Source organism: Corvus moneduloides, unplaced genomic scaffold (assembly GCF_009650955.1).
Source record: "Corvus moneduloides isolate bCorMon1 unplaced genomic scaffold, bCorMon1.pri scaffold_89_arrow_ctg1, whole genome shotgun sequence".
NCBI lineage: Eukaryota > Metazoa > Chordata > Aves > Passeriformes > Corvidae > Corvus > Corvus moneduloides.
The window spans coordinates 73,847-98,295 of record NW_022436937.1 but is presented as its reverse complement, the minus strand read 5'-3'; the positions used below and the strand labels follow the sequence as shown (position 1 = coordinate 98,295).

At 60.1% G+C, this 24,449-nt stretch overlaps 2 protein-coding genes across 2 annotated transcripts in view; one reads left to right on the top strand and one right to left on the bottom strand.

The window, feature by feature from the left end:
- The window catches only part of LOC116439027 (zinc finger protein 3 homolog), a gene marked incomplete at its 3' end in the record, with an annotated part of 33,251 nt that extends 27,262 nt beyond the window's left edge, over positions 1 to 5,989 (bottom strand). Inside the window, exon 1 of the mRNA XM_032098087.1 lies at positions 5,832 to 5,989. Coding sequence (XP_031953978.1) covers positions 5,832 to 5,883 — 52 coding nt within the window. The remainder of the gene's footprint in view (positions 1 to 5,831) is intronic.
- The window catches only part of LOC116439032 (zinc finger protein 239-like), a 264,648-nt gene that overhangs the window by 197,619 nt on the left and 42,580 nt on the right, over positions 1 to 24,449 (top strand). The gene's annotated exons all lie outside the window — the stretch shown is intronic.

Below are 24,449 nucleotides of genomic sequence, written 5' to 3'. Positions count from 1 at the left end.
TTCTTTCTTATTTTCTTTTTTCTTCCTTTTTTTCATTTTCTTGTTGATTTTTGTCTTTTGATTTCCTTCCTTCCGAATTCCTTCCTTCCTTCCTTCCTTCCTTCCTTCCTTCCTTCCTTCCTTCCTTCCTTCCTTCCTTCCTTCCTTCCTTCCTTCCTTCCTTCCTTCCTTCCTTCCTTCCTTCCTTCCTTCCTTCCTTCCTTCCTTCCTTCCTTCCTTCCTTCCTTCCGAATTCCTTCCTTCCGAATTCCTTCCTTCCTTCCGAATTCCTTCCTTCCTTCCGAATTCCTTCCTTCCTTCCTTCCTTCTCTCTCTCTTTCTCTCTTTCTCTCTTTCTTTCTCTCTTTCTTCCCTCTCAAGCCCATTGAAGGGGTGCAAAGCAGCAGGATCCCCTCCCAATTGGGGTCCCCTCACCCTCCCAAAATGTGGGGAACTTCACCTCAGCCCCCCAAATTGTGGGGGCTTTACATCACCTTCCCCAAATTCCCTGAAACCTCCCAGAAGCCACCTAATGGCCCCAAAACTGCCAAAAAGAAGCAGGAGCCTCCTGAAAAGCGGCTCCTGCTTTCCCTCCCTGGAGTGACACACGCCAAGTGCCCAAACCACCCCATCACTCCCAAACTTCATCTGTGTTGGGTTGACCCTGAGTTGATGGACAGTCTTTAAGACCAATTACGCTTCTCACAATTTACATATTTAAACCGCACAGAAAGGCGGGACTTCCCCTTTTTGGTCGGAGCTCGCTTGCTGGAAGGTGGGGGGGCTCCGAGCCTCCCGGCCCCGCCGGGCCGGGCCGGGGCCACTGCCCCTTTCCCCCTTTCTCAGCACCACGGCACGGACCCTGGGTCGCTGGGGGGAACTGTCCCAGAGCCGCAGGCAGCTCAAACCAGCCATGGACTGCTCACAGCTAAACCCATCCAGCGCGGCTTCTGGGGACAGGCGGGTCCCTCTCCTCTCCATGCGGAGCCGGCGGAGCCAGCGGGAGCCGGCGGAGCCTCCTGTCTGCAGCCAGCACACTTCATGCTGAACTGAAGAGGACACCGTGCAGCCAGCAGCACAAAGGGAGCGAGGCTTTCCCCACCGTAAAGCAAGAACAAGAACAAGAACACCCTTCAACATGGCGGTTTCAGAGTCAGAGAGAAAGAGAAGTGAGTCACATGAGACGGAGCTGAGCATGGCGACAGGAGAAAAGAGGGCGGTGCCGCGATTCTGGCGCGCAGCTTAAAAGAAACCTTCTTGCATGCCGTGGTGAGAAACTGTAATACCACAAACTGTTTGTCTCTTTAATCCATTTGAAGAACATGGGGGGATGGAGTATCCTCGTGTGCCTATGAAGTTTGTGAAGAGTGCCTATGCCAGGCTATATAGAAGTAGTAAGAGGCTGTTAGAGACTTGTGGCGAAGAAAAGCCTCTGTGTGCAGGCCAAAATAACTTATCCTTAAAAAGATGAATAACCCCATGTGATGGCCCATGTTTTGTAGTATGAAAGAACTGTGAAATTCTTCATGGGAGAGATGTTCTACACACAGCAGACTGTTTGTTTCCGGGCGGGTCTGCTATTGGTGGCAGTTTGGGAACCACGTGCAACTGAAGGAAAACCTTTTCTTCCTTAAGCATAAGAGAAAGACTTTTCAAGAACTGCAACACTGACTAACATCCCATGTTCTGTTATCCCTTGTGTGAGCTGGATAAAAGGAGAGAAGTGCTGGAAAGGGGGGGGGGGGGGGGGGGGGGGGGGGGGGGGAATTTACTTTAATTTTGTTTTGTTGTTTTCTCTTTACTTTTAATTCTGTTAGTAATAAAGCTCTTTCATTGTACTGCAACTGTTTAAGGTTTGTGCCTGCTTTGCTTTTCTCCTAATTCTTATCTCACAGAAGAAAAATAAGTAAATAATGGATATTTTGAATCAAAACCACTACATTTAATTGGTGTTTCTGCCTGGTTTCGAACTCAACCCGCTACATCATCCCACCCCCAAAATGCCATCCCCATCCCATCCCATCCCACCCCTCCTGGACACCAATTCCCCTTCTGTGGTTCCTGACTCCCCACACACGGGGCTTGGGGCTGACGGATCGAGCCATTTGGGGCTGCCATCGACACATTGGGGCTGGCATTGAGTTTATTGGAGGCACCCGCTCAATCCCTCCATCCAAAATCAGAGGTTGGAACCTCTCCTCAGGCCTTGCTGTGCCCATGGGCTCACCTCAAGTCCCAAAATGAGAGCCAGGGCCCCTCAGGCCATTCAGAACCTCTCAACATTGCCAGAAACTGCAGCATCCTTCCCAAAATGGGCTCCCCGCATCCCTGCCAATAGGTCCCCCTTCCAAGTACCAGAGCCCCCCCCTCTCAGAACCTCTCCCTAAGCATTGAGGGGACCCCAAAACTGCCTCAGGAATGCGACATACTCTGACATCCCTTCAGGAATGGGGGATACCCCAGAACCCACTCAGCAACGGGGTCCCCCCGGCCTCATCATGCCCAGCCTTCAGCTGGCTCAGCCAGAGCCCATCCCGCCCTCAGCAGCCCCAGCCCAGCCCAGCCCAGCCCTCCTGGGCAGGAAGCCCCAATGGCCGAGCCGGCCTGGGACACTTGCAGGGATGCGGGGGCAGCCGCAGCTTCTGGGGCCAGCCTGTGCCAGGCCCTGACCGCCCTGCCAGGGAACCATTGCTGCCCCACATCCCATCTCAGCCTGCCCTCGGGCAGCGGGAAGCCGTTCCCTGGGGCCCGGCCCCGCAGGCCCTTGGCAAGAGTCTCTCTCAGCCAGCAATTGCTGCTCCTCCCTGCTGCGGGGCCCAAGCTGCAAGTTGATTTTCTGCCGCTGGCCCCGGCCCAGCCCCGAGCCAGGGCCAGCACCTTGCCCTGGAGCTCTGCGGGCGCTGCGTTTGTGCGGCCGCAGCGCAGCGGCCGCAGCTCGGAGCTGCCCTTTGTGTCCCCGCCGGCAGCTGGCAGAGCTGGCGGGGCCGGGCCAGGGCCGGGCCAGCCCCGGCCTTCCCGGCTCTGGGACACAGCGGCGGCAGCCCCAGCCTTCCAGCCCTGCACACGCTCCCACACAAGCCTCCAGAGCCGCGGCCACGCAACGCAACTGACCGGCCGCTGACCCCCCAGCCTGGCCTGATGGCCATTCCTCTGCCCACAGCTCGGCCAAGCTCCCCTTGGCCACCTCCTGAGCCACAGTGCCACAGACAAGTGGCACATACACGTACAGAGCTCTGCCCAGAGCTGGCAGGGAACGTTCATTCAACATAAAAAACACACCAAGAAAAAGAGAACTGCCCCCAGCAGAGCTGTTCCCTCCTGCAGTACTTACACCTGCACACCCACAGCACCTGAGACTGCAAGCAATGAGCATTCCCTGGGCACATGTGCAGCCCAAGCAGCTCGAGGACAGCCTTGCAGCAGGACTGCTCTCAGCTGAGCCAAAAAGGCCCCTCTGGCAGCTGCAGGGCCTTTGCAAAGGGCCAGGGCCAGAGCCTCGGCCCACGCAGGAGGAAAGGGCTCTGAATTCCTCTGCCCTGGCACAGAAACCCTGTTCCCAGGGTGCTTCCCACACAGGATTCCTCTGGAGGACTGCGGAAAGCTGAGAGGCAGCTCTGGCTTCTCCACTTTCCATGTCCTAGAGCTGCCTGGCAGAAGAAATGGAGGGACAGCTCTGGTGGCACAATCCCTCCCGGCCCAGGGCACAGCTCTGGGAAGGTCTTTCCGTGCCAAGGCTTTGCTGCGGCCAAGGAAAGCTCCTGGCTCAGGGTCACCTTTCCTGCTGGGCCAGACCCCCCGAGTGGCTCAGCAGCAGCAGAGAATTCCAGCACAGCCCCGGTACGTGTCAGGTGGACACGTTCTGCCAGCACAACTACGAGATTGTGGCCCCGTCTGCCCAGCCCATGGCCTCACAACACCCAAATCCTCCCGAATATTCCCCTGAACCAACCCCAAATTCACCCTCAAATCCCGGGAAAATGGTGCTGCTTTAGATACCTTTGTTGAATTCCTTTATTTCTACCCCAATTTTGGTTGTTTTGACAGGTTGAAGGAGGAAACTATTTAGGTTGAAAAAGACCTCCAAGATCATCCAGGATTGCTGGATGCCACCAGAAGAAACAACTGGACAGAGCAGGTGAGAATTTTTGGGCCGTAAACTCAACAAATCAGCTCTTCCCAATGAATTTCCGATTTCAGTCAGAGTCCCGATGGATGTTCCAGCCCCTGCGTTCACCCAGGTGCCTACGGGGATCCAGGAGGACGTGGAGAGCACCAGCCAGGGCTCTTCCCAAACTGGATCACGGGGAATGTGGGTCACCAGGGCTCTGCCAAACGTGGGTCCTCCACTGGGGGATGAAGTTGGAGTAGAGGATGAAGCTCTTCCTGCACTCGGGGCACTCACAGGGCTTCCCTTACCGGTGCCTCCGTTGGTGTTGGGTCAAGTGAGAGCTCCTGGAGAAGCTCTTCCCACACTGGGGACACTCGTAGGGCCTCTCCCCAGTGTGGATGCGCTGGTGCCTGACGAGGTGGGATTTGTATTTGAAGCCCTTCCTGCAGTCGGGGCAGCGGAAGGGCCTCTCCTCTGTGTGAATCCGCTGGTGCAGGAGGAGATTGGAGCTCTTTGGAAACCTCTTCCCACACTCGGAACACTCGTAGGGCCTCTCTCCCGTGTGGATCCTCTGGTGGACGATCAGGTTGGAGCTCGTGCTGAAGGTCTTCCCACACTCCCCACACTCATAGGGTCTCTCTCCGCTGTGGATGCGCCGGTGCCTGACGAGGGTGGAGTTGTCCCTGAAGCCCTTCCTGCAGTCGGGGCAGCGGAAGGGCCTCTCTGTGTGAATCCGCTGGTGCCGGAGGAGATCGGAGCTGGTCTGAAACCCCTTCCCACAGTCAGGACACTCGTAGGGCGTTTCCCCATTGTGAATGCGCTGGTGGATGGTCAGGTTGGAGCTGCATCTGAAACTCTTCCCACATTCCCCACACTCATATGGCTTCTCCCCAGTGTGGATCATCTGGTGGCGGATCAGGTGGGATCTCCGGCTTAAGCTCTTCCCACATTCCCTACACTCGTAGGGTCTCTCCCCAGTGTGGATGCGCTGGTGCCTGATGAGGTGGGAGTTGCGGTTGAAGCCCTTCCTGCAGTCAGGGCAGCGGAAGGGCCTCTCATCCGTGTGAATTCGCTGGTGCAGGAGGAGATCGGAGCTGGTCGGAAACCTCTTCCCACACTCGGAACACCCGTAGGGCCTCTCTCCTGTGTGGATACGCTGGTGGCGGATGAGGTGGGAGCTCTCTCTGAAGCTCTTCCCACATTCCCCACACTCATAGGGCCGTTCCCCCGTGTGGATCATCTGGTGGCGGATCAGGTGGGAGCTCCGGCTGAAGCTCTTCCGACATTCTCCACACTTGTAGGGCTTCTCCCCAGTGTGAAGCCGCTCATGGACCACCAGGTCTGAGCTCTGGCTCGATCTCTGGCCGCCTTCCCGGCACAGGGTTGGTCTTTCCTCCTCAGAGCACCCTGGGCTGCGTTTGCAGCCCCTCCTCCTGGAGGGTCTCCCCGCTTTTTCCTCCCCATTGGATTCCTGCACCATGGAGCCGCTCAAAACAGCCTCTTCCACCAGGTTCTGCTGCGGGGATTTGTCCTCCCTGGACTCCGTCCTCAGCTCCTTGTCTGGGGAGGAAGGACAAGGAGAGGATGGGATTTGCCTCCGTGCCACAGGGAAGGGCAAGGAGATCCCCCCAGTCCGTCCCCGGCAGGACGGTGTCGGCAGCGGGGTTGTCCTGCAGCCGGGGGCGATGCTGGGCTGGGAGATGGAGCAGGAGAGAGGGAAAAGGGGCCGTGACTTCCTCGTCACCTGCCTGGGTGTCCCGGGGCATCTTCCTCTGCCTCACAGCCTCCTCCTCCATCTGGCCAAGGTTTGGGAATGGGAAATCCTGGTTTGAGGAGAAAACAAGGGATGAGCATGTTGAGTTTGAAGGTTCCTCTGCCCAAGTCCATCTCTAGAAGTCACCAGGCATCTGGGATCCATAAAAACCTCCCAAACACCAATATTTAGCCCTGAGAAAGCCTCCCAGGAGTTCATATTTCTGTGATCCTTCCCTTTTGGTGTTCAGGGTTCCCCCCCATCCCAGCTGCTGGGGGTCGTGCTTGTATTGGGGATGCCCCTCTCTACCTGGTCCCCACCCTCCTGAGGCTGCTGGGAGTCCCAGGAATCCAAAAAGTTCCCCACTCTTCCGTCTCCCCACTTAGGGATGCCAGGGAACCCCACTTATGGTCCTGGGGTCCCTTCTCCCCTTATTCTCTGCTTCAGGGTGCAGGGGGTCCCAGGAGTCCCCTCCCCCTTCCCCTCTCCAGGCTGTTGAGGGTCCTGTGAATCGTGGTGCTCCCCCCTCTCTGGGCTCCCCACTTTGGGGTCCTGGGGGTCACAGGGGTTTGCTCCTCCAGACTGCCGGGGTTCCCCTGGTCCCAGCACTGCCCCTCTCTGTTCTCCTCACTCTGGGGCTCCCGAGGTTCCCCTCTCTGGCTCCACTGATGGGTCCTGCAGGCCCCTGACTCCGGGACGGAGGCAGCGGTGCCTGACCCGGGTGGATCCAACCCCCACTGCGGGAGGGACCCGCATGCCTCCAACCCCCACCAGGTCTCTGCCAGCCGTCTGCTGCAGGGACCCCCCAAAAACACCTCCTGGGGACTCCCCAGTGTCCCCCCCCAAGGGGCACCTATGGCTCAGCTTTGGAGTCCTGCAAGATCCAAACATCCCCCCCAAAAACACCGGCCCAGGGATTCCCCAGAATATTTGGGCCAAGCTCCCCCTCCCCAGGTACCAGGTGGGATGGGGAGGTCAATGCTCCTTGGGGTGAGGGGCCTGCAAATTCTGGGAGCGCTGGACCCATGGGCTTCCTCCTCTTCCTCTGCCTTCTTCTCATCTTCCTCCATCCATTCTCCTCCCTAATCCCACCTCCTGCTCCTCCTCTCTTCATCCTTTCTCCCACTCCTTCTTCCCTTCTTCTTCTCTTCCATCCCTCCTCCTCCTCCCCTGATTCCCAAAACCCCTCACACCCCACAGGAGGAATGGGAATGGAGCCAGGACAGGTCGTGATGGGCAGTGCAGGGCTCTGGGCTGCTCCCACCCACTGAGAGGAAACCTGGCCAAGGGAAAAGATGCAAAATTGGTGGGTGGAGATAAAAATTCGGTGTTGTGGTCACCATGGGTGGGGACTTCCACCCCTTTGGTCTCATGTCAGGATGGAGAGGGAAGTGGGGGATGCAGAGATTGATGGGAGATCCCAAGGGATTTTAGGGGCAGGATGAGGGCTGGTGGGAGCCCCTTGTTAGAGGGGGTCAGGCTGGAGACCCCACAGTGTTCCCAGGGCCCTGGGATGAAGAGTTGTCACCACCTTCTGCTTCAGGTGGTGGTTCTGGGGGGACCTGGGCTCCTTGGGGCTCTTCCTACAGCTGAGAACTTGTAGGGACCCTCCTCCAGGTGGCTCCTACAGGTGTTCCATGGGCTTGGGGCTCACGGTGAAGCCCTTCCCATAGTCTGGGCATCCATAGGGGCTTCCCAGTGTGGATCCCCTGGTACCTGGTGAGGTTGGGACTCCTACCAAAGCTTTTCCTGCAATCCTGGCCCCTGTAGGGTCTCTCTCCTCTGAGATGGGGCCTCCAGGCAAAGCTTGGGCAGACACAGGACTTCTCCCCCACTTGGATCCTTTGCTGGGCGATCAGCTCCATGCTCTGGCCAAAGCTCTTCCCACAGGAGATCAGCTTGTGCCATGATGGCAACTTTGGGGTTCTCCACACCCCTCCCACTTCGACTGGAGGTCCTACCCCCCATTTTTCCCCCTCCACCCTTTTCCCATCATGCCCCATTCCTCAGCCACCAACCGACCCCACTAAGGGGAAGGATCCCACTCCCTTTTTCCTCCCTCTCCCCCCCATCCCCCTCCTTTCTCATCTTCCCCCAAAGCCTCAGTGTCCCACGCGCTTGGTTTGGGGCTCTCAGTCCCCTCTCTCACTCAGTTTGAGGAGTCCAATCCCCTTTTCACTGCTCTCCCCCTGTTGCCAACGGGTTCCCCCTTTTCCACCCCTCCCCTCACCCCAGAGCTCCTCGCCCGCGGCCGGGGGGCTCCCAGCACCACCAGTGCCACCAGTACGGCCCCAGCTGCCCCCACACGCCCTATCCCCAGCGCCGGCCAGGTGCCGACAGCCCCAAAGCAGCCGCGCTGTGCCCTGGGGGGGTCCCCAGAGCGGCCCCGCCCCGCACGGCACTGGGAGCACCAGTCCGGAGCAGTGCGGAGCGCGGGCGGGCGGCATCAGCCGTGCCCGGGCAGGGCCGGGCCCCGCGGGGCTCCCGCCCGAACTCGGCCCCCGCTGGGACAGCGCGGGGGGGCCCGGCCTGGCCGCCCCCACCTCCCCCTCCCCAAATTCCGCTCCGAGGGGCGCAGGGGGCGGGGGGGGCTCAGGTGGGGCCAGAGCTGCCGGAGCCACGTGTCCCCCACTGCCAGAACCACCCCCTCAGGATTAGGGGTGCCCCAAAACTCCCTCGGAGCTGGCGGATACCCCGCAGGCCCCTAAGGAGTGGGGTCCCTCCGGCCTCATCATCCCCAACCTTCGGCTGCCTCATCCCAGGCCCCATCCCGCCCATCCCCCTCCCCCAGACTTCATCCCACACCCCAATCCACATCCCACCCCTCCTGGGCCCCATCCCGCGTCCCGGGAGCTCCCCAATATCCCCCAAGGGGCATTTGTGACTCACCTTTGGAGTCCTGCAAGATCCAAACATTCGCCTCCCCCCGGCCCCCCACAGAACTCCCCTCCCCCCAGGAACCAACAAAGATATTTGGGGCTCGGTGCTGGAGTCCTCCAAGGTCCAAAAATCCCCTCTCCCAAAACAACCCCAGCGACCGCCCAAGATATTTGGGGCCAGCTGCCCCTCCCCGGTCACCTGCGGGATGGGGGGAGCGATGCTCCCAGAGCCGAGAGCTGCGGACACAGAGAGCGATGGATGCACGTGGAGGCTCCTCTTCCCGCCTCCTCTCTCCCTCCTCTTCCTCCCGCTCCTCCCCCTTTATCCCACCTCTTCCTCCCGCTCCTGATCCTCCATCCATCCTCCCCCATCGCTATTCCTGCTCTTCTGTCCCTCCTCCTCCTCTCCTGCCCCTCCTCCTCCTCCTCCCGTTGTTTGTGGCTCCCATCCCGGCTTTGTCTGACATGAGCCCTGGGGCCGTCCCGTGCTCAGCAGCAGCAGCAGCAGCAGCAGCAGCAGCAGCAGCAGCAGCAGCAGCAGCATCCTGTGCTCTGGCAGCACTCGCTGCTCCTTAGGGAAGGCTTTGGCATTTCTGCCGGGCACAGACACTGAAGCTCACCCCGACCTGCCCCGCTCCCATTGCTGGCCCCTGGGCGCTGGGCAGCTGCTGTGCCAGGGCAGCCAGAGACACAAACGAAGCCAAGTCCAGCCCAGCTGCCCGGGCTGATGCAGACGAGCCCCAGGGCCGAGGTCCTGCAGAGCCCCACGGAGCCCTGGGCTCCTCGCTGGGAACGGGCTGTGCTGCGGCTGCCACAGCGGCCACAGCGAGTCCTGGAGCTCCCCCAGCGCCGCTGCAGCAGCACCCGGGTTCCACCTCCTGTGCCAGGCCCTAGGGGAAGACAAGAACAATGGATCAGATGCTGATTTACCAAAATATGAATATCGATCTAATGTCGATATCCAACTGAGACGGATAAAATCTCCCTAACCGTTTAGAGTGTATGAGTGTGTGTTTTATTTGGCGCCAGGCACTGCATGGGATAGCTCCCTAAGATGCAGGGCCTGGATACAAACAAACACGATACCTTTTTATTCCAAATATTATAAATATCCAAAATACAAATGTATATTCATACCGTTAACACCTCCCATTCTCTGCTTCATATGGAAATGAGCTTAAATGTCATTAAGCATGCGTAGTGTGTGTTCTGAATTGAGTCGGTGGTCTTGAATGGGGTCAGTGGTCCTAAAACAGATGAAGTAACTCATCTTCCTCATTTTGACCTTTTTGCCTTTCTGAACTTTAACAATCCTAATTACTTTAGTGACCTCTAAGTTTCCTCTTGCGTGACTTTTGAACGGGTTCCCACCAGGGGAGGAAATTGGTAATTGTCCTTGTTCCCTACACCAACTGATCAATGTTTCTATTTCTCGTTCTTAGCACAGCTAAGCAAACATACAAATGACAGATCACCAGTTATTTGGTAATCAGTTACTAACATCTTAAAACCCATTTCAGGTCCAGCTCTCTTAACTATTTTAATTAACTCTAGCTGGGCCCAAATTCCTTCCTATTCTAACTGATTTCAACACAGCTAGAGTTAATTAAAATCTTTATGTTTCTTATAAATCTATGTTTCAATGCAGCCCCCAAGGACCTCAAGCAAATTGTTCAGGAACATCCAGAGCCGGACCTGACGTTTGTGAAGCTTCAGCCAGCAGAGTTCTGTGGTGCAGGAGAGCCGGCAGGGGAATAGGGGACCTGCAAGGAGCTGCAGGAGAAACACCCTGAGCCTCAAAGGCCGTCAGGGCCTGCATCTCTGCTGGGGAAAGTTCTTCCTGTCCGGGAAGAGGTCCCGGGATGAGGCAAAAGCCAAGTTCATGGCTGGTGACAAGATTGCCGTGCAGGGAGAGCAGAGGAGGGACTGCGGGCGGAGGCTGGGAGCCCGGGAAGGAGGGAGGGGTGGGGAAGGTGTTTTGTAGGATTTCTTTTAGTTCTCCTTCTCCTGGTGGGATTGGTTTGGAAATAAATTCCATTAATTTCCCCAGCTCAGGTCTGTCGTGGCCCTGACAGTGAGCAGTGAGTGAGCTCTCCCTGCCCCGATCCCAGCCCTCGAGCCTTTCCTTCTGTGCTCTGTGTGCTGCAGCTGTGAGCAGAGTGCCAGAGCGGCTTTGGTGGCCCCGGGCACCCGGCCGGGGCCAGCCCAGCGATGCCCGCAGTTCATTCCCTCGGCTCCAGCGCTGAGCGGCCGCAGGACGGGTCCGGCTGCGCGGGCAGGCGGCTCCAGAAGCACCAACTGCGCCCCACGGGACAGGAGGAGGAGGAGGCAGGGGGTGCCGGGGGGAATGTCCTTCCTCCGAGCCGGCAGCGACACGAGGGAGAGACTGGAGAGACGGAACCGGGAGAGAAGGGACGAGGCTGGGGCTGTGGAAAGCTGCAGGGATGCAGGGGCAGCCGGGAATTTTGTTCTCCAAATCTCCGGGCGGAAAGGAAGCACTGTGAAATCCGTCATAGAAAAGAAAGGAGAAATAGCGATTGGTGGAAACCGACTCCACTTGGGACTCAGTTTCTCCCTCTGCATTGCAAAAGCTGACAGACGCCGGGAGGGCCGAGGGACACCCGTCACCGGCGCCACGGCCCAAGGGATCGGAGCTGAGGCTGGCGGGGCTGGAAGCTCCGTCCAGCAGCTCCGCTGCCGCCCCCGACCCTCGGGCTGGACCGTGGGGTCTGGGACACAGCCCCGTGCTGGGGGCAGAGCCGCTGCTGGGGCCATCGCTGTGTCCGGGGCATCCTTTGTGTCCCTCGTGCAGCTCCAGGCTCCCGAGGGCTCCCCGAGGGTTTCTGTGGCTGTCCCTGCTCCCCAAATCTGTCGGCTTTGATGCCCAAGCGCGGCAGCCCCGTGCCCTGTGGCAGCAGCCGGTGCCGGGACACAGCCCCGGCAGCTGCGCTAATGCCCGGCCGTGCCCAGCAGGGACTGCGGGGACTTCATAAGGATCCCCCCTCTGCGCCCCTCGCTGAGCACGAAAAGGTTCTTTAGTGCATGGCAGCGATTTTCCGGGGTTGTTGGGCTCCGCGGGGCCGAGGCGGCGGCAGCGGGAGCCGCGGGGCCCGGCCCGTGGGGGCGGCCGGGCTGGAAAAGTGCGCGGGGCCCGAGCGCGGTGCCCGAGGGCTGAGCGGAGCTGCTCGGGAACAACCCCCGGAACGCCCCGGTGCCGCTTTTTAGTCGCTGCGCAGCGGCCACTCCCGGGCGCGGTTCTTTCATAATTTTTTATTCGAATCTCTAGATTTAATTCCATTCACACCTCTCATCCCGCTCCCCTGCGGTGCGGCTCTTTCACCGCCGGGCTCCTCGCCGGTCTCTCGGTGCAGCTCCTTCAGGGACGCGGGCCGGCGGAGACTCCCCTCGGTGCGGCTCTTTGACTGGATTTTATTCTTTTCTCTGTGTTTTCTTCCGTTCCCAGCTCGCCCGTCCCGCCGAGCGGCTCCTTCAGGGACCCGCGGCGGCACCAAAGCCTCGGGGCGGCTCCAAAGGGCCCCGCCCGCCGCCGCTGCCCGAGGCCTCGCCGCTGCTGCCGGGGATCGGACACCGCAGGCGGCCCCGGCCCCTTCCTCTTCTTCCTCCTCCTCCTGCCGGGATTCAGCCCCCGCCGCCGCCCGGCTCCTTCTGCCGCTCCTGCCAGGCACGAAGCGGCGGTGCCGCTGACGGGGCCGGAGCGCGGCTGCCCCGCGACTGCCCCGCGCCTCAGGGCCGGGCCGGGGAGTGACCGCACGGCTGGGGAGGGACCCCCGCTGGCCAGGGCAGGGACTGAGCCCATGGGAGGGACCCCCCGCTGGCCAGGGCAGGGACTGAGCCCATGGGAGGGACCCCGCGCCGGAGCAGGGAAGGATTCCTGTCCCCGAGGGCGAAGCAGCGGCACGAACTGACCGCGACTCCCATCCCTTCTCCCTGCCCCGCTGGGCACAGCAGGGAGGAGCCGCGGATAAAGGCAAGTCCGGCAAGGAGAAAGAGGTCGCGGGAAGGTTCTGTACCAGGGTTTATTTTACTCCTCACTCTCCTGTTCTGATCCGCTCCGTCCCAAATCCAGTTCATCTCCCCACGGCGGGGCTCTTGTGGCCGCCATGGCGATCCCTGAGTGAGCTCTCCCTGCCCTTAGCCCGAGCCACGAGGACTCGGATCTGTTCCAGTTCCGTGCAATTCACGGGCATTTGGGGCAGCTGGAGCGAAGCAGCTGGAAAGCACAGCGGGCTCAAGAGGGACTCAAGCAGGGCAGGAGCCGGGGCTGCCCCGAGGGAGCTCTCCCAGCACGAACCTTCCCGGGCTCTTTCTAGGGGAATTTCCTTGAATGTTTCCATTCATCGCTACAAAGCAGAGTCACGAGTGGAGCTGAGCTTTCACCTTGAAATGAGCGAATCGAACGCGTGCGCTGGGACTGCTGCAAACTCAAGGTGTTCCTTGATCCTTTAATCTTGCAAATATTCAGCCCCTCAGCAGCGATGTCTCTGCCAGCCCTCCGGTTTCTGGCTCAGACCCGGCTCGGAGCTTGGAGAAGAAATCCAAAGTCCCAACAGAATCACCTCTGCCGTCATCTTATTTTTTTCATAGGTACGATGTGTTATTTTATTGTATATACTATTTTACTTTGATTTTTTTTCTCTTACTCTTTTTTTTTCTTCTATTTTATTGTGGTTTTTCTCTATTCCCTGCCCCCCACCCCCCGCCGTTGTTCTCCCCCCGGAGGTTTGTGGTGAGGGGGTTTCCCACCGGTTCTTCCCCGGAAACCAACGAAATCAATCAAAATAATGATGAATTTTTGAACTCTTTCCGCTGCTGTTTCCAGAAGTTCCCGGGAGGAGCCGTGGGCGGGGAGGGGGTTGCCGGTGCCGGGGGCAGTCAGCGCTCGCCGGGCAGATCCCGGCGGCGAAGGTCCGGAGGCGGAGAAGCCAAATTGTCCGAGGGAGCGCGGGGAGAGGGGACGGGGCAATTCCAGGGAATTCCCCTGGATCCCCTCCTGGCATCCCCCGGGACCCTCCTCGGCCGCGCCCTGCGGGACCCCCGGGCCGGGCTGGGCTGAACTCCCGGGCCCTGCGGCCAAACTCTGCCGGGAACCCGCTGGGTTCGGCCCGAAGCGGGGCAAGCACCGGGACCCGCGGATCCATTTTGTCCTGCGGCTGCGGGGCCGCACCCCCGGCGGAGCAGGACTGGGCGCTGGGACCCCGATCCCTGATTCCCAATCTGCTTCTCTCTCGCCTCTCCTGTCCCTTTCCTTTGGGTGATCGTAACTCCCGGAGCGGCTGCAGAGCGCCGTGCCCAGTTCGGGTTTCCCAGGAAAGGGAGGCCTGGGGCTGAGGTTCCCCGGGATGGCCGGGAATGGGGGTGCGGGGGTCCCCGGGGTCAAGGACACAGGGGATCCAGGGGCTGGGAGAGGAGGATACCCGGGAAAGGGGGTGAAGGGTGGTGTTGGTGCAGGATGAGGGGTGCAGGGGGGTCCCAGTGCCCAGGAATGGGGATTCAAGCGGGTCCCAGGGAGGCTCCGCAAAGCCCCTCGCAGGGAGGAGCAGGAGCTGGGTCAGGAGCGCTGTGGGAGAGAAAAGGGGGTGACCCTGGCATGGGGGGGACATGGGGGAGTCCCACGTGCTCCGAGGGGGGGGGGACACGACCCCCGGGGACCCCCCTCACCTTCTCCCGCAGGTGGAGGCCGAGCCCCAGCCCAGGAGGACGAAGCCCAACACGAAGCCCCCGACCCCCGTCAGCATCTTGGGGGGCGTCCGGCGGCAGCTCCGGGGGCGGGAGGGGCAGGATCCGGGAAACGGTGGCGGCTGCAGGGAAGGGACCGGGACGGAGTGGGACAGGCTGGGATGGACTGGGACACATTGGGACCCAGCGGGATACACCAGGACCAGGATTGGAACCCACTGGCACCAGAATTGGGGTAACAGGGGTTACACTGGGAGCAACTGGGACCACACTGAGGGCTAGCGGGAGCAGCTGGGAGTGGCTGGGAGCAGCCGGGAGTGGCTGGGAGCAGCCGGGACAAACCGGGCGAACATGGAACAGACAGGGGACACGGAACAGCCGAGGGACACGGGATGTCCAAGGACCGTGGAAGGTCCAAGGAACGCTGAGCGTCGCTGCCGCGGCTGGAAAAGCTTGAATGGAGTTTTTATCCCGTGACGTTCCCGGCGAGCAGCGGCAGCTCCGCGCCCCCGGCGCGGGGGTTGGGGCAGGGGAGCCGCTGGCAGCACCTTCGGGGCACGGCCGAGGGCTGGGGGGCTCCTCCCCACAGTTCCTTTTCTCTCCCCACCTAAAATCGTTCCCTCCCATTCCAATCCCCTCCATTCACATTTTCTCCCCAGAATTAAAGTTTTCTCACTCCAATTAAACTCTTCTCCCCAGTTAAGCCCTCAGGCTCCTCCGTGCCCCCGGCTCCTCCTAGTAGGACCCGGCAGGGACCTTCTGGAAAGAGCAGCGGAAAGAATTCAAAAGAATTCACGAAGTCATCATTATTTCGATTGATTTCGTTGGTTTCCAGGGGAGAATCGGTGGGACAGCACCTCACCCCAAACCTCCGAGAGGAGAACAACGGCGGGGGGGGAGGGAGGGAATTGGAGAAAAACCACAATAAAATAGGAAGAAAAAAAAGAAAGAAACGAAAATAAGAATAAGAGCAAAAATAAAGTAAAATAGAATATACAACAAGATAGCATAACGTACCAATGAAAAAAAGAAAGGGGTTGTTGTTTTGGGACTTTGGATTTCTTCTCCAAGCTCCGAGCCGGGTCTGAGCAAGAAACCGGAGGGCTGGCAGAGACATCGCTGCTGAGGGGCTGAATATTTGCAAGATTAAAGGATCAAGGAACACCTTGAGTTTGCAGCACTCCCAGCGCACGCGTTCGATTCGCTCATTTCAAGGTGAAAGCTCAGCTCCACTTGTGACTCTGCTTTGTAGCGATGAATGGAAACATTCAAGGAAATTCCCCTAGAAAGAGCCCGGGAAGGTTCGTGCTGGGAGAGCTCCCTCGGGGCAGCCCCGGCTCCTGCCCTGCTTGAGTCCCTCTCGAGCCCGCTGTGCTTTCCAGCTGCTTCGCTCCAGCTGCCCCAAATGCCCGTGAATTGCACGGAACTGGAACAGATCCGAGTCCTCGTGGCTCGGGCTAAGGGCAGGGAGAGCTCACTCAGGGATCGCCATGGCGGCCACAAGAGCCCCGCCGTGGGGAGATGAACTGGATTTGGGACGGAGCGGATCAGAACAGGAGAGTGAGGAGTAAAATAAACCCTGGTACAGAACCTTCCCGCGACCTCTTTCTCCTTGCCGGACTTGCCTTTATCCGCGGCTCCTCCCTGCTGTGCCCAGCGGGGCAGGGAGAAGGGATGGGAGTCGCGGTCAGTTCGTGCCGCTGCTTCGCCCTCGGGGACAGGAATCCTTCCCTGCTCCGGCGCGGGGTCCCTCCCATGGGCTCAGTCCCTGCCCTGGCCAGCGGGGGGTCCCTCCCATGGGCTCAGTCCCTGCCCTGGCCAGCGGGGGTCCCTCCCCAGCCGTGCGGTCACTCCCCGGCCCGGCCCTGAGGCGCGGGGCAGTCGCGGGGCAGCCGCGCTCCGGCCCCGTCAGCGGCACCGCCGCTTCGTGCCGGGCAGGAGCGGCAGAAGGAGCCGGGCGGCGGCGGGGGCTGAATCCCGGCAGGAGGAGGAGGAAGAAGAGGAAGGGGCCGGGGCCGCCTGCGGTGTCCGATCCCCGGCAGCAGCGGCGAGGCCTCGGGCAGCGGCGGCGGGCAGAGCCCTTTGGAGCCGCTCCGAGGCCTTGGTGCCGCCGCGGGTCCCAGTCACTTCCACTTGCCCCAGTTGCCCCTAGCTTGGTCCCAGTTCCCCCCAGCACATTCCCAGTTGCTTCCAGTCCCCACTCGAATGGTCTCAGGCACTCCCAGTATATCCCAGTCGTGCTGAACATTCTCGTAGTCATTCCCAGGCACTTCCAGTTGCCTCAGCATGGTTCACTTGCCCCCAATATTATCCCAGTCACTCCCAGTACATCCCAGTTGTCACCAGCATGCACCCTGTCATTCCCAGGTGTTCTCAGCTCCTCCCAGTGTGTGCACAGGTGGCTCCCAGCATGGGCCTGGCAGCTCCCAGTAACCCCCAGTCAGGGTCCAATCACACCCACCATTATCCCAGTGTGATTGTAGCCACTCCCAGTATGATGCCAGTCACTCCCACTCACTCCCAGTATGATGCCAGTGGCTCCCAGTGTGATCCCAGCTGCTCCGTGTCAATGCCAGCATGACCCCAGGAGCCTCCAGTATGATCCCCAGGGCTCCCTGTCTCTCCCAGTATGATCCCAGTCACTCCCACCTCCTCCCAGTTGCTTTCAGTGTGATTCCAGTTGCTCACAGCCACTCCCAGTCAATGCCAGTATGATTCCAGTCACCCTCAGTGTGATCCCAGTCTCACCCACCATGGATCCAGCTGCTCCCACTGTGCTCCCAGTATGAACCCAGTTGCCTCCAGAGGAGTTCCAGTTGTTCCCACTTCCTCCCCGTATGAATCCATTTGCCCCTAGGATAGTCCCAGTCCCTCCCAGTGTAGATCCCAGTTGCCCAGTTGCCCCCAGTGTAGATCCACTGCATCGGGCCCAGCTGTTCCCAGTATGGTTCCAGTTCCCTCAGTATGGTTACAGAGACACTCCCAGTAGATCCCAGTTGCCCTCAGCATGCTCCTAGTCATTCCCAGTCACTCCCAGTGTCCCCAGAAAGGTTCTAGTTACCTCAGAATGATCCCGGTCTTGCCCAGTTTCTCCCACTTACCTCCAGGACAATCCCAGTTTCTGTCAGTGTCCCAAAGTGTGGTCCCAGCTGCTCCCAGTATGGTCCCAGTTATCCCAGTTGTGGTCTCAGTCCCCTCAGCATGGTTCCAGTACCTTCCAGTGTATCCCAGTTGCTCCCAATGTGTCCCCGTTTTCCTCCCAACATGGGCCCAGTAGCTCCCAGTAAGTCCCAGTCAGGTTCCATTCACACCCACTGTAATCCCAGTGGCTCCCAGCATGATCCAATAGGACCCGGAGTCACTCCCAGTATGGTTCCAGTCACTTCCAGGATGATCCCAGTCACTCCCAGTATCATGCCCGGTTCCCCAAACGTGATCCCACTTGCTCCCTCTCAATGCCAGTATGATCCCAGTAGCCTCCAGTATAATTCCAGTCACTTCCCACCACTTCCAGTATGATCCCAGTTGCTCCCAGTCACCTCCAGTATGGCCCAAGTCACTCCCAGATACTCCCAGTATTATTCCAGTCACACCCAAAGTGACTCCCTGTTACTCCCAGTCTGGGCCCAGTTGCTCCCTGTCACTTCCAGTATGGTTCCAGTCATGGCCAGCACCTTTCCAGTCAGTCCCAGTCTGAGTCCAGTAGGATCCCAGGCACTCTCAGATACTGCCAGTACTATTTCAGTCACTCCCAGTATGATCCCAGTCAGTTCCAGTAGGATCCCAGTATGACCCCAGCATGGGCACAGCTGCTCCCATTATCATCCAGTGTGGTTCCAGTTGCTCCCATTTACCCCCACTGTGGTTTCAATCTTTCCCAGCGCATCCCAGTTGCTCCCAGCATGTTCCCAGTCACTCCCACTTGCCCTGAGCTGCTTCCAGTGTGATCCCAGTTGATCACAGCCACTCCCAGTCACCCTCCGTGCAGTCCCAGTTTCTCCAAGTAGGGTCCAGTATGATCCCAGTCTCCCTCCGCATGGGCCCAGCTTCTCCCACCATGATCCCAGTTGGATGCCAGTTGCCCCCACCATGGTTCCAGTTGCTCTCTGTTCCTTCCAGTGTGATCCCAGTAGAACGTGATTCAGTATAGTCCCAGACACACCCCATATGACCCCAGTCCTTCCCAGCATGGTCCCAGTCATGCCCAGTTGCCCTCAGTGTAGCCCCATTTCTCCCCAGCATGGTCCCAAGTGTTCCCATTGTGGTTCCAGTCGTTCCCAGTATGGTTGAGAGACACTCCCAGTATATCCCAGCTGCCCTCAGCATGCTCCTAGTCATTCCCAGTCACTCCCAGTGGCCCCAGTAAGGTTCCAGTTATCCCAGTACAAACCAGTCACTGCCAGTGGCGCCACTGCTGGCACCCCCTAGCCCTCCCTGCGTTCCCCCTCGTGGCTCTCCAGGCTCTTGAGAGGAGCCCCAAGGGCTGCAAGTCCCCACGCAGGGTCCCCAGCAAGGCCCAGTTTGGATCTGCAGCCCCCAGTGTTCCCAGTTTCCCTCTCCTTTTCCCCGGGCTGGGTTCCCCCGCCCCCAGCGGGTGGGAGCAGCCGAGAGCCCCGCGCTGCCCATCCCGACCTGTCCCGGCTCCATCCCCGCTGCTCCCGCGGGCTGCGAGGGGCTCGGGAACGGGGCAGGAGGACGAGGAGGAGGAGGGATGGGAGAGGACCCTCAACAGCCTGGAGAGGGGCAGGAGGGACTCCTTGGAGCCCATCACCCCCAGCATTCCTAAGTGGGGAGATGGAAGAGGGGGGAGCTTTTTGGATTCCTGGGACTCCCAGCAGCCTGGGGAGGGCGGGGACCAAGTAGAGAGGGGGACCCCCAATACAAGCGTGACCCCCAGCAGCTGGGACAGGGGGAGCCCCGAACACCAAAGGGGAGGGACCAGAGACAGGGAACTCCTGGGAGGCTTTTCCTGAGCAGGTTTTTATGGACACACGATGCCTGGTGGCTTCTAGAGCTGGACTTGGGCAGAGGGACCTTCAAACTCAACGTGCTCATCCCTTGTTTTGCCCCAGACCAGGATTTCCCATTCCCAAACCTTGGCCAGATATAGGAGGAGGCTGCGAGGAAGAGGAAGATGCCCCGGGACCCCCAGGCAGGTGACGAGGAAGTCACTGCCCCTTTCCCCCTCTCTCCTGCTCCATCTCCCAGCCCAGCATCGCCCCCGGCTGCAGGACAACCCCGCTGCCGACGCCGTCCTGCCGGGGACGGACTGGGGGGATCTCCTTGCCCTTCCCTGTGGCACGGAGGCAAATCCCATCCTCTCCTTGTCCTTCCTCCCCAGACAAGGAGCTGAGGACGGAGCCCAGGGAGGACAAATCCCCGCAGCAGAACCTGGTGGAAGAGGCCGTTTTGTGCGGGGAGGAAAAAGCGCGGAGACCCCGCAGGAGGAGGGGCTGCAAACGCAGCCCAGGGTGCTCTGAGGAGGACAGACCCACCCTGTGCCGGGAAGGCGGCCAGAGATCGAGCCAGAGCTCAGACCTGGTGGTCCATGAGCAGCTTCACAGTGGGGAGAAGCCCTACAAGTGTGGGGAATGTCGGAAGAGCTTCAGCACGAGCTCCAGCCTGATCCGCCACCAGATGATCCACACTGGGGAGAAGCCATATGAGTGTGGGGAATGTGGGAAGAGCTTCTGCCGGAGCTCCCACCTGATCATCCACCAGAGGATCCACACTGGGGAACGGCCCTATGAGTGTGGGGAATGTGGGCAGAGCTTCAGCACAAGCTCCACCCTGATCGTCCACCAGCGCATCCACACAGGAGAGAGGCCCTATGAGTGTTCCGAGTGTGGGAAGAGGTTTCACAACAGCTCCAGTCTTCTCCTGCACCAGCGGATTCACACAGAGGAGAGGCCCTTCCGCTGCCCCGAATGCAGGAAGGGCTTCAAACAAAACTCCCACCTCGTCAGGCACCGGCGCATCCACACCGGGGAGAGGCCCTACGAGTGTCCCCAGTGTGGGAAGAGCTTCTCCAGGAGTTCTCACTTGACCCAACACCAATGGAGGCACCGGTAAGGGAAGCCCTGCGAGTGCCCCGAGTGCAGGAAGAGCTTCATCCTCTACTCCAACTTCATCCCCCAGTGGGGCACCCACGTTTGGCAGAGCCCTGGTGACCCACATTCCCCGTGATCCAGTTTGGGAAGAGCCCTGGCTGGTGCTCTCCACGTCCTCCTGGATCCCCGTAGGCACCTGGGTGAATGCAGGGGCTGGAACATCCATCAGGACTCTGACTGAAATCGGAAATTCATTGGGAAGATCTGATTTGTTGAGTTTACGGCCCAAAAATTCTCACCTGCTCTGTCCAGTTGTTTCTTCTGGTGGCATCCAGCAATCCTGGATGATCTTGGAGGTCTTTTGCAACCTAAATAGTTTCCTCCTTCATCCTGTCAAAACAACCAAAATTGGGGTAGAAATAAAGGAATTCAACAAAGATATCTAAAGCAGCACCATTTTCCCGGGATTTGGGGGTGAATTTGGGGTTGGTTCAGGGGAATATTCAGGAGGATTTGGGTGCTGTGAGACCATGGGCTGGGCAGATGGGGCCACGATCTCGTAGTTGTGCTGGCAGAACGTGTCCACCTGAGCCCGTCTGTTCTCCAGGGCTTGTGGGTGTCTGTCCCAGTCCCTGGCCTGGGTCTCCCCGTTTGGGGTGTGCCCCCCAAAAGTGCCCAAATCGCTGCTGAAGTGCCTGAGCTGCTCCCGGCTGGGGATGTTCCTGTCCACCAAGCTCTCCTGGTCAGTGCCATGGGGGGCTGGGAGGGGATTGAGGGGCTCGTGGGGGGATTGGGAGGGGCTTCTGTCACTCTTGATGGGCATTTGTGGTGCTTGGAGGGGGCTTTTGGGGTGGTTGTTAAGGGAGTTTTGGGGATCTTGGCTGGGCTGTGTGTCTTGGAGAGAATTTGGGTGGTTCTTGGGGTCATTTATGTTGCAGAGAATGGTTGGGGGGGTTCCTGGCACAGAGCTGTGGGGTGGTTTGAGGGGTTTGGGAGTGGCTGTGGGGCTGGGAGGGGGTTTTGGGGCACTTGTGATCCCCCAGAGCCCCAAAACTGCCACCAGACCCTGCCCCCCAAGATGCTGCTGGGGTTTTGGGGGCTCCACGTTGGGGTTCATCCTCCTGGCACTGTAGGAGAAGGTGAGGGGTGTCCCCAGGGGCCGTGCGTGTCCCCCCCAGAGCGTGTGTGTCCCCCCATCCCGGTGTCATCCCCTTTTCCCTCCCCACAGGGCTCCTGCCCCAGCCCCTGCTGCTGCCGGGAGGGAATTTGGGGAGGGGGCAGAGGGGGTGCGCAGCCCCCGCCGGGGGATGACCCCGGCCCAGCGCCCTTCGGTCAGCACCGAGCTGGGCTTGGGGCCGCAGGAGGAAGAGGCCGATGGGAAGCAGATCCTGCAGGGGGGACAGGGCTTGGGCTCAGGGCAAGGTCCTGCCCTGCACACCTGGCTCAGGTGTGAGCCTGCCCCGGGAAGGGAGCGGGACATTCCCATCCCCACGGATCAGGGCTGGGAGCAGCGCTGGGAGCACGGACATGGAAATACTGGGAGCGACTGGGACCACACTGGGGGGTGAATTATCCCCCCAGCACCTTTCCAGGCTGCCCTGCGACCTGCTCGCTGGGCCTCGGCCTTGGCCAAGAGCCCCCGGGCTCAGCTGCTCTGAGCTCAGGCGCTGCCGGCTCCCGCAGCCCGCCCAGGGCCGCCCTGCCCGTGCCGGGGCTGTGCTGGAATTCTCTGCTGCTGCTGGGCCACTCGGGGGGTCTGGCCCAGCAGGAAAGGTGACCCTGAGCCAGGAGCTTTCCTTGGCCGCAGCAAAGCCTTGGCACGGAAAGACCTTCCCAGCGCTGTGCCCTGGGCCGGGAGGGATTGTGCCACCAGAGCTGTCCCTCCATTTCTTCTGCCAGGCAGCTCTAGGACATGGAAAGTGGAGAAGCCAGAGCTGACTCTCAGCTTTCCGCAGTCCTGCAGAGGAATCCTGTGTGGGAAGCACCCTGGGAACAGGGTTTCTGTGCCAGGGCAGAGGAATTCAGAGCCCTTTCCTCCTGCGTGGGCCGAGGCTCTGGCCCTGGCGCTTTGCAAAGGCCCTGCAGCTGCCAGAGGGGCCTTTTTGGCTCAGCTGAGAGCAGTCCTGCTGCAAGGCTGTCCTCGAGCTGCTTGGGCTGCAGATGTACCCAGGGAATGCTCATTGCTTGCAGTCTCAGGCGCTGTGGGTGTGCAGGTGTAAGTACTGCAGGAGGGAACAGCTCTGCTGGGGGCAGTTCTCTTTTTCTTGGTGTGTTTTTTATGTTGAATGAACGTTCCCTGCCAGCTCTGGGCAGAGCTCTGTACGTGTATGTGCCACTTGTCTGTGGCATTGTGGCTCAGGAGGTGGCCAAGGGGAGCTTGGCCGAGCTGTGGGCAGAGGAATGGCCATCAGGCCAGGCTGGGGGGTCAGCGGCCGGTCAGTTGCGTTGCGTGGCCGCGGCTCTGGAGGCTTGTGTGGGAGCGTGTGCAGGGCTGGAAGGCTGGGGCTGCCGCCGCTGTGTCCCAGAGCCGGGAAGGCCGGGGCTGGCCCGGCCCTGGCCCGGCCCCGCCAGCTCTGCCAGCTGCCGGCGGGGACACAAAGGGCAGCTCCGAGCTTCGGCCGCTGCGCTGCGGCCGCACAAAGGCAGCGCCCACAGAGCTGCAGGGCAAGGTGCTGGCCCTGGCTCGGGGCTGGGCCGGGGCCAGCGGCAGAAAATCAACTTGCAGCTTGGGCCCCGCAGCAGGGAGGAGCAGCAATTGCTGGCTGAGAGAGACTCTTGCCAAGGGCCTGCGGGGCCGGGCCCCAGGGAACGGCTTCCCGCTGCCCGAGGGCAGGCTGAGATGGGATGTGGGGCAGCAATGGTTCCCTGGCAGGGCGGGCAGGGCCTGGCACAGGCTGGCCCCAGAAGCTGCGGCTGCCCCCGCATCCCTGCAAGTGTCCCAGGCCGGCTCGGCCATTGGGGCTTCCTGCCCAGGAGCGCTGGGCTGGGCTGGGCTGGGGCTGCTGAGGGCGGGATGGGCTCTGGCTGAGCCAGCTGAAGGCTGGGCATGATGAGGCCGGGGGGACCCCGTTGCTGAGTGGGTTCTGGGATATCCCCCATTCCTGAAGGGATGTCAGGGTATGTCCCGTTCCTGAGGCAGTTTTGGGGTCCCCCCCAATGCTTCGGGAGGGGTTCTGAGAGGGGGGCTCTGGTACTTGGAAGGGGGACCTATTGGCAGGGATGCGGGGAGCCCATTTTGGGAAGGATGCTGCTATTTCTGGCAATGTTGAGAGGTTCTGAATGGCCTGAGGGGCCCTGGCTCTCATTTTGGGACTTGAGGTGAGCCCATGGGCATAGCGAGGCATGAGGGGAGGTTCCAACCTCTGATTTTGGATGGAGGGATTGAGCGGGTGCCTCCAATAAACTCAATGCCAGCCCCAATGTGTCGATGGCAGCCCCAAATGGCTCGATCCGTCAGCCCCAAGCCCCGTGTGTGGGGAGTCGGGAACCACAGAAGGGGAATTGGTGTCCAGGAGGGGTGGGATGGGATGGGATGGGATGGGATGGGATGGGATGGGGATGGGATGGGGATGGCATTTTGGGGGTGGGATGAAGTTTGGGAGTGATGGGGTGGTTTGGGCACTTGGCGTGTGTCACTCCCAGGAGGGAAAGCAGGAGCCGCTTTTCGGGAGGCTCCTGCTGGTTTTTGGCAGTTTTGGGGCCATTAGGTGTCTTCTGGGAGGTTTCAGGGAATTTGGGGAAGGTGACGTAAACCCACCGCAATTTGGCGGGCTGAGGTGAAGTTCCCCACATTTTGGGAGGGTGAGAGGACCCCAGTTGGGAGGGGATCCTGCTGCTTTGCACCCCTTCAATGGGGTGAGAAGTGGCTTGTGAGGGAAGAAAGAGAGAAAGAAAGAGAGAAAGAAAGAGAGAAAGAGAAGGAAGGAAGGAAGGAATTCGGAAGGAAGGAAGGAAGGAAGGAAGGAAGGAATTCGGAAGGAAGG